Source organism: Oncorhynchus nerka, linkage group LG24 (assembly GCF_034236695.1).
Source record: "Oncorhynchus nerka isolate Pitt River linkage group LG24, Oner_Uvic_2.0, whole genome shotgun sequence".
Classification (NCBI taxonomy): Eukaryota; Metazoa; Chordata; class Actinopteri; order Salmoniformes; family Salmonidae; genus Oncorhynchus; species Oncorhynchus nerka.
The window spans coordinates 68918957-68928910 of NC_088419.1; the positions used below are offsets into that span (position 1 = coordinate 68918957).

Consider the following 9954-nt stretch of genomic DNA (forward strand, 5'->3'; position numbering starts at 1 on the left):
CTCTCTCTCCCCTGCCCCCCACCCCCTCTCTCTCTCTATCTTCTCTCTCCCCCTGCCCCCACCCTCTCTTCTCTCTCTCTCCCCCTGCCCCCCACCCCTCTCTCTCTCTCTCTCTCTCCCCCTGCCCCCCACCCCCCACCCCTCTCTATCTTCTCTCTCCCCTGCCCCCACCCCACCCCCCGTTCTCTCACTCTCTCTCTCTCTCTCTCTCTCTCTCTCCCCTGCCCCCCACCTCTCTCTTCTCTCTGGCCCCCCACCCCCCTGATCTTCCCCCCCCACCTCTCTCTCTCTTCTCTCTCCCCCTGCCCCCACCTCTCTCTCTCTCTCTTCTCTCTCTCCCCCTGCCCCCCACCTCTCTCTCTCTCTCTCTCCCCTGCCCCCACCTCTCTCGCTCTCTCTCCCCCTGCCCCCCACCTCTCTCTCTATCTTCTCTCCCCTGCCCCCACCTTTCTCTCTCTCCTCTCTCTCTCTCTCTCTCCCTGCCCCCCACCCCTCTCCCTATCTTCTCTCTCCCCCTGCCCCCTCTCTCTCTCTCTCTCTCTTCTCTCTCCCCCTGCCCCCACCCCCCTCTCTCTCTCTTCTCTCTCCCCCTGCCCCCCCACCCTCCCTCTCTCTCTCTCTCTATCTTCTCTCCCCCTGCCCCCCACCCCCTCTCTCTCCCCCTCTCTCTCTCTCCCCTGCCCCCCCTCTATCTCTCTCTCCCCTGCCCCCACCCCCCCTCTCTCTCTCTCTCTATCTACTCTCTCCCCCTGCCCCCGACCCCCTCTCTCTCTCCCCTGCTCCCCACCTCTCTCTATCTATCTCTCTCTCTCCCCTGCCCGCCACCCCACCCCTCTCTCTCTCTCTGTCTCTCTCCATCTTCTCTCTCCCCCTGCCCCCCACCCCTGTCTCTCGCTCTGAAAGAAGTGTGACTCAGCTGAGCCAGTGGAGCTCATATTCCTGCTGTTATGGAACAAAACCTGAATTAGTGAAAGGGAAAGAAAAAAAGAGAGATTGCCAGAGAGAGAGAAAGTAGGGCATTCTCAGCATTAGAGACAGCAACAGTCAACATTACGTTTTACGCAACTTAATGAAACAGGCCTGTATAGAGAGAAGAAGAGCAAGAGAGTGAGAAACATCCTCCCACTCTCTCTGTGGTGAGGAAGGTGTAAAGAGCGTTTCAGGCATCAATTGAGTGCACTCTAAAAAGGGTTTTATAAGTCCTCAGTGTGTGCGTGTGTCCTTTAGTACATTGCTGCTCTGTCCCTGCCTATAATCTCCTCTTTTTATATCCTGCTTTCAACTACAACTATTTCTCTTTTTCTATATTCCCTTACTTTCCTTCTCTTCTTTCTTCCTTCTCTTCTCATTCCTTCACTTCTCCTGCCTTCTTTTCTCCTCCTCTCCTCTCCTCTCCTCTCCTCTCCAGGCGTGTGGGTCTGGGTCTCCTTGTCCCAGTGAGACAGCAGTTTCTAGTCCAGCCCAAACCAGTCCACCTGCCAACAGCTAGATAGACGCTGGCTGGGTGCTGGGTAGGTATCTATCCAACCTAACTCTCCTCCTTCTCCTTCCTTTGCTTTCTGTAAGCCTGCCTTCTCCTCCACACCTTACCTTTACTGATCTTCTGTTCACCCTCTCTATTCTCTGTCTCTGTCTCGGTCTTTCTCTCCAGCCCTCCCTTTTCCTTGTCCTCTCACTTATCCTGTCTGCTGCATCCTCTGATGTTAGCATGGTGTGTCTGACTGCCTGTGGTTGGGTTGTGTGATTATGCAACTGTGCGTGTGTGTGCTTCTGCGTCTGTGTGTGCTTGTTGTGTCTGTGTTCTCTCTCCCTATAGCCACCAGAGGTGTGTGAGGATCTCAATAAAGGATGTGTGTGTGTTTAAAACTCACCATGCATGGGCACGCTGTCATGATGTCATTTTGTTTGTCTCAGATGCATTTTCTACATCTTGATGTTCAATGTACACTGAGCGTAAAAAATATTAAGGAGACATGCTCTTTCCATGACATACTGACCAGGTGAATCCAGGTGAACGCTATGATCCCTTAGTGATGTCACTTGTTAAATCCACTTCAATCAGTGTAGATGAAGGGGAGGAGACATGTTAAAGAAGGATTTTTAAGCCTTGAGACAATTGAGGCATGGATTGTGTGTGTGTGCCATTCAGAAGGTGCAAGACAAAATATTTAAGTGTCTTTGAATGGGGTATGGTAGTAGGTGCTGTTTGTGTCAAGAACTGCAATGCTGCTGGGTTTTTCAAACTCAACAGTTACCTGCGTGTATCAAGAATGGTCCACCACCCAGCATCCCTGTGGAACTCTTTTGACGCCTGGTGGAGTCCATGCACCAACGAATTGAGGCTGTTATGAGCGCAAAGGGGGGGTGGAACTCAGTATTAGGAAGGTGTCCTTAATGTTTTGTACACTCAGTGTATATACTGTCCTGTACATGATGTTATGTGATGTCAAATGTAATATGATGTCAAATGTAATATGATGTCAAATGTATATGTCCTGGACTGCAGTTCAGGGTTGGAGATAGTCAATGTTGTACTGTAGAGACTTTCCTCCTATGGCAGTGGCTTCCCTTTATCTCTCACACACACACACACACACACACACACACACACACACACACACTTACTTCTTATAGTGTGGGTGTAATGATAGGTGGTGTCAGTGGTTTTATCAGTAATACTGGGCTGCCACCACTAACAACTGGGTGATATGAATTAGCATTAGTTTATATCTAGGAAGAACCCTAAACCCAATCACTGAGGAGCCAGGGTTGGGGAGTAGAAGGAGAGAGACCAGAGGTATGTTTGTGGTCTTGTCACTCGGGCCACATACTGACATACACACAAATGTACATGTATTTGACTCACACACTCAAAGGTTCCATCTGCATACAATAGAATTCTCAAATATGGTCATTCCACTTAGGAGTCAGATATGGAAGTGCTGGACCAATCAGCCAATTACGTGTCAGAGTGAACCTATGTAACTCCCTGCTGACAGGCTGATTGCAGTGTAACAATGTGTATGGTAATAACACAGGCCTGTTCTGACTGTTGTAGTCTGTGGACATCTCCATCAAACCTGCTGTGATATGTTTCCACACATACTCACACGCTGCTGTAGGAGGAAGGCAGACAGTAGTGTGTCAGACACACACATGCACGTGCAAACACACACTCCGACAGTGATAGATCCATTGTTCAAAGTTAGGGTCTGACAGGCTGAGGTGGGTGGGAGAGAGAGAACACACACAAACCCTACACACTTTTATTGGTCTAAGCAATATGGTGAAACTTCCACCAAGCCTATTAGAAGGCAAGTTGAAGCTACTACACCTGTCAAATCCTCTCCACAAATGCATAGTGCGTAGGGTTTAGGGGTCCATTTGGGATTGGGCTACACACTCTCTATGCAACAATACCCTCAGCCTCTGCACTATGGCTGGTCTCTCTGTCTGCAGCAGGGTGCTACTGCCATCTGGTGTTGACAACAGGAACTGCATGTGGTGCAGCTGGAGAAAGGGTCTGTGAGTCTAGGGAGTAGCTGACCTGTGTTCAGTCCCAGTGGGTCATGCTAATACTAACATGCTAACTGTGTCTCCTCTCTGTCTGCCTAGGGGAAGGATCTCTGTCTGCAGGAGAAGGATCCTCTCTATGCCCAGATCAACAAAGGGAGGAAATAAAGAGACTGAAAACTGGACTGACCTACCAATGCTGACCAACCAACCCCATGTGTGTGTGTGTGCGTTCTCTTTATCAGCCTTCACCTCTGCCTTCTTTTTACCTAGTAATTTCACCTTCCCCTCATCCTTGTCTTTGCTCTTCACCTTCTTCTCCTCCTTGACGATGACTCTGGATGCGATGCCACCCGGCCCCTGAAGGGAGGAGAGGGAAGGTTGAGCACTGCGCGGTAGGGAGTGCGAGTTGGAGGGTGTGTGTGATGTGGAGCTGAGGGAAGGAAGGAAGGCAGTTTGTAGGGCTGTGAGGAGGAGGCAGGACTTTAGGTTTCTCAGGGAGAGCAGATTTGGTCCCGGGCTGCTTCAGCAGCAACACTTCCTCATCCTGGAACTTTGCCCTCAAGGACTTGAAGTCCAGAAAGTCTTCTTCCTCTCAGACAGAGAAAAGAGGGGACGGGGGAGAGATGGGTTGAAAACAGGTACCTCATACCTGAAAAAGACTAAAGGATATTAATTGAATTTCAAATCAAAGGTTATCATTGAGCCCACTCTACAGATGTAGGATCAACCTGTTGCAGGAGAACCTTCCTGCAAGTGCAGGGCATTTTAAACTTGTAGTGTATTTGAGGTTTAAAAAGGCTTCTGAAGTTTGTGATTTCCACTTTGAATTTTGACTTGATTTTTCACTCACGAAAAATGTATCAACACCTACAAAAATGTCATTAATTATAATCCACATAATAATTCACATTTCCTGTTGCTGCAGGATTATTTTCCTGCTGTAACAAACTGGCTCAAATGAAGATCGTACATCTGTATCTGTCTCTCTTTTCACAGTCTAATTCAACATGAGATAAAACAAACTAAGTGACCATATCATTATTTTCAAGGTGGGGTGCACAACCCCCAAAGCATCTTCCAGACACTCTGGCACCAAAACTGACCATAGAAACCCATAGAAGCCTAATTCCTTTAGGTGAGAGCCTGGGGGCAATAGAACTATAGGTTAGGGGCCGTGTGTGTGTGTGTGTGTGTGTGTGTGTGTGTGTGTGTGTGTGTGTGTGTGTGTGTGTGTGTGTGTGTGTGTGTGTTACTCATCTCTAGCAGCAGCCTGGCATCCCCTCTTACAAAGGATGGAACACTCCATCTACCCCCTCTACTCGCCTTTCATTCTCTCTCTTTCTCTCCATCAAACATTGCTAGATGCTATGCTGCCAAAGGGTGACTGGGCCAAGCGTTGTCTCCTTTCCCAACACACACACAGCGGTATCAGACATGGACACAATTAGTGTCTGTAGCAAGTGGATCCTGGTATGGACTGGTATGCTGAGATCCTTATTTCTGATTGGCCGGTTTATTGGGATCTTGGCATCTGATTGGCTGTTTGGGTGTTTCGCCTTTTTGTGAGTGTCTGCTGGATCACTATGCAGGAACAGACTCTCTGGGAGCTGCTCACACACACACTGTTTTTCCAAATGTCTCTTCTCAGAGGGAATGGGAAGGCTTCAAAGTGAATGGACACTGAGGCATGGATGTTGCCAACCTAACAGGCATCGCCTGGCATGAACGAACATTGCCAAATCGGATAGTGCCGGACTTCGGATGTATGTTGCCAATCTAACTGATTCTGTGAATGAATTGCTCATTCTCTATAATAGCTTTTGTACAATATGGATTAAAACAGACAAACGGAAATGTTTATTTTCTAAGTCAATCAAGCCGCTGGAGTCAGCTCTCCTGGAGTTATACAATCACAAGAATTTCAGAGCTGATTGTCGATTTGCCAAACTCATTTTGTAAATGATAATAACAATGATCATTCTGTCCACAGACTTCTGTGCCATAAAATAGGCAGGCTTCAGTTATGCAACCAGAAGGTATCAAGCAATACCAACATGTCTGTCTGTCTAGGTTTCTGTAGCTCTCTCAACCTCTGTTCTGTCTATGATCCTATAAGTGTCTTTCCTTAACACAGCCCTTGTCTATACTGCAGCCCTTTATTATCAACATGTTTATCAACACCCATGTTTATCAATATCTGTTTTTATCAACATCCATGTTTATCAACATCCATGTTTATCAATATCTGTTTTATCAACATCCATGTTTATCAACATCCATGTTTATCAATATCTGTTTTATCAACATCCATGTTTATCAATATCTGTTTTATCAACATCCATGTTTATCAATATCTGTTTTATCAACACCCATGTTTATCAATATCTATCTGTTCTATCAACATCCATGTTTATCAATATCTATCTGTTCTATCAACATCCATGTTTATCAATATCTGTTTTATCAACATCCATGTTTATCAATATCTATCTGTTCTATCAACATCCATGTTTATCAATATCTGTTTTATCAACATCAATGTTGATCAATATCTGTTTTATCAAAATCCATGCTTATCAATATGTTTTATCAAAATACATGTTTATCAAAATCCATGTTTATCAACATCTGTTTTATCAAAATCCATGTTAGTCAACATCCATGTTTATCAATATCCATGTGCCAATAACACGTTCCCACTGATGTACCCTGTAACCTCTTACAGTCATACTATCACCACCTCCATGCTTCATATCATCCCTCAGTCTGAGTGATAGGACCCTTACCCATCAATCATCACAACCACACCAGACACTCATAGCTGGCTGTCATCGACCCCTAACCTGTCTGTCTGTGCTACTGCTAGTACTATATCAACTCTGATGCCAATGACTCCCTATTTTATGGCCAAAGTCTATGCGTAATTAGACTCATCTGGACTGACAACTTGAATAACTGTTTGGACAATAGAAAAAGACGAAGAAGAAGAAAATGAGGAAGTGGAGTAAAAGGGAAACATGCTGTTTGATTACATAATATTTCTAGACATATTTTATGCTTACCGCAGATAACGTTTTCTTAATGTAAATTGACACATTATTTTTATCTTGATGAATACGATAGCATTCTACTGTGGATTTTTAGAATACTTATTTCTTTTCTGTTGATTTCCGTCTCCACCATGTATTACTGTTACTATTAAACACATCCCAATGCCAGCTGGGTCTGGGTGATCAGTGTGTGTGTGTGTGTGTGTGTGTGTCCCTTCTCTCACCTGCCTGACACACATCTATGAAGAAAGGATGGCTTTAATTATGATTTAGTATGAATAATATCCTACAGTGTGATATGTGTTTCTCTAAATAGCCATATCATTATGGAAATATAACATGTATTATGTTTTTTACATGTCCATTTCAATCTTTATGTTTCCATCTCTTAAATGGCTGCGTCTTTGGAATTCACTACCCCTGTTCTCTACTTTGGAATGCTGACAGACTCCCCAAGTGGTGTCCCTTTTCTCTGTGTCTGTTTGTCTACAACAGCTATTCCCAAACTGGGGTAGGCGTACCCCCAGGGGTACGCGCAATGCCATCGGGGGTACACAAAATAAAATGTCATTCACTTTTTTAAAACATTTTCTTCATATTTTCAAACAGTACATTTATATTTTCCAATGGGACTATACATTTGGGTGAGGTTTTTTTCTGGCCTGAGTAGCCTCGTTCACTGCCAAACATAAAATGAAACCATCTTGTGTTCAGTGAAATAACAACACAATGTCAAATACAGGTAGCCAAGTCAAATAATTAACATCTAATCACATTAATTAACCGTTACTCTCTCGCAGGAAACCTTCACTCTTGCACAGACATTTAGAAACGAAACATGACCATTTGAAAAATTAGCCACACGAGTTTTAAGAGCAAGAATTAAGACAATTTTCAAGTAGTAAGACATGTATAAAAGCAACAGATACCATTAATAAGAAGGGGCTAGAAGCGTCTTATATGGTGAGCTACCGATTGGCTAGGACCGGCAAGCTCCGTACTGTTGTGGAGGACTTAATGACTTAGTGACATGGCAGGAGATGTTTTGAAACAATTAGTGAATTCTATGCACTACAACTGGATGAGTCAACAGACGTGGCGGGCCTGGTACAGCTCCTGGTAGATGTCCATTACATTTATGGGGGTCAATTAAGGAAGACATCCTCTTCTGCAAACCACTGGAAACCAGGACAACATGAGAGAATATTTTTAAAGTACTGGACAGCTTTGTGACATCAAATGAACTTTGGTGGTCAAGATGTGTTGGTATTTGTACTGATGGCGCAAAAGCCATGACAGGGAGACATAGTGGAGTGGTAACGCGTGTGCAAGCAGTTGCTCCCAATGCCACTTGGGTACACTGCAGCATCCACCGAGAGGCTCTTGATGCCACTTGGGTCCACTGCAGAATCCACCGAGAGGCTCTTGCTGCCAAGGGAATGTCTGACAGCTTGAAAGATGTTTTGGACACTACAGTGAATATGGCTAACTTTGTTAAAGCAAGGCCCCTGAACTCTCGTGTATTTTCTGTATTATGCAATGATATGGGCAGTGACCATGTAACGCTTTTACAACACACAGACGTGCGCTGGTTATCAAGGGGCAAAGTATTGACAAGTTTTTTTTTATTGAGAGACAAACTTAAAGTTTTTTTTATTACCTTTATTTAACTAGGCAAGTCAGTTAAGAACAAATTCTTATTTTCAATGACAGCCTATGAACAGTGGGTTAACTGCCTGTTCAGGGGCAGAACGACAGATTTTGTACCTTGTCAGCTCGGGGGTTTGAACTTGCAACCTTCCGGTTACTAGTCCAACGCTCTAACCACTAGGCTACCCTGCCGCCAAGCTACAGGCAGTTAGCTCAGGTCCTGAAGCAGGGATTTGCATATTCTTGATACCATTTGAAAGGAAAGACTTTGAAGTTTGTGGAAATGTGAAATGAATGTAAGAGAATATAACACATTAGATCTGGTAAAAGATCATTCAAAGAAAAAAACTTTTTTTTGTACCATCATATTTAAAATGCAACAGAAAGGCCATAATGTATATTTCCAGCCCAGGAGCGATTTAGATTTTGGCCACTAGATGGCAGCAGTGTATGTTCAAAGTTTAAGACTGATGCAATGAACCATTACATTTATGTTCAACATTTTGTATCAAGACTGCCCAAATGTGCCTAATTGGTTTATTAAAAACTTTTCAAGTTCATAACTTTGCACTCTCCTCAAACAATAGCATGGTATTCTTTCACTGTAATAACTGCACTGTCCAATTTACAGTAGCTAACTAAAATGTAAGCATTCTGCCTATATCAGATATGTCTATGTCCTGGGAAATTGTTTTGTTACTTACAACCTCATGCTAATCGCATTAGCCTACGTTAGCTCAACCGTCCAGTGATCGCCCACTGATCCTGTAGAGGTTTTAATACATTATTCATACAGTGTGTGTGTGGCAGGCTTACAATGATGGCAAAAACAACATCTGAGAGTGCGCTGACCCTGGTGCTAGAGGGGGTAAGCATCTGGAGGTTGAATGTTTGAAGGGGTACGGGACTATACAAAGTTTGGGAACCACTGGTCTAGAATATTTAATATAGCTTTAGGCAACATGGTTCTAGGCCCAAATATTCTGTATCACTGCCATATTAATAGGCACACACAATAGGATGTAGACTATCACATCTGTAATTAGGCAACATGGTTCTGTTTGCCCAACATGTGTCATATGAGCAAAGTGTATAGCCTACCTTGGTAAACGGAGGGGGAAACAAGCTTAATGAGCATTTCATTGTGGTTTGTCAAATCAAATGTATTTATATAGCCCTTCGTACATCAGCTGATATCTCAAAGTGCTGTACAGAAACCCAGCCTAAAACCCCAAACAGCAAGCAATGCAGGTGTAGAAGCACGATGGCTAGGAAAAACTTCCTAGAAAGGCCAAAACCTAGGAAGAAACCTAGAGAGGAACCAGGCTATGTGGGGTGGCCAGTCCTCTTCTGGCTGTGCCGGGTGGAGATTATAACAGAACATGGCCAAGATGTTCAAATGTTCATAAATGACCAGCATGGTCGTATAATAATAAGGCAGAACAGTTGAAACTGGAGTAGCAGCACGGTCAGGTAGACTGGGGACAGCAATGAGTCATCATGTCAGGTAGTCCTGGGGCATGGTCCTAGGGCTCAGGTCCTCTGAGAGAGAGAAAGAAAGAGATAATTAGAGAGAGCATATGTGGGGTGGCCAGTCCTCTTCTGGCTGTGCTGGGTGGAGATTATAACAGAACATGGCCAATCGCGCTTCTATGGCACCAGCTGCGAGTAATGACACGCACGCACACCTGTCAGACGCACGCACACCTGTCAGACGCACGCACACCTGTCAGACGGC

General features: G+C 44.6%; 1 protein-coding gene and 1 pseudogene across 1 annotated transcript in view; both read left to right on the forward strand.

Moving 5' to 3' along the window:
- LOC115122978 (disabled homolog 1-like) overlaps window positions 1–1506 on the forward strand; it is a 119710-nt gene extending 118204 nt beyond the window's left edge. The window contains exon 16 of the mRNA XM_065009090.1: window positions 1409–1506. Coding sequence (XP_064865162.1) covers window positions 1409–1489 — 81 coding nt within the window. The 3' untranslated portion in view covers window positions 1490–1506. The remainder of the gene's footprint in view (window positions 1–1408) is intronic.
- Window positions 1507–5203: 3697 nt separating this feature from the next.
- On the forward strand, window positions 5204–6749 carry LOC115121033 (dynein heavy chain-like; annotated as a pseudogene).
- The last annotated feature ends 3205 nt before the right edge of the window (window positions 6750–9954 follow it).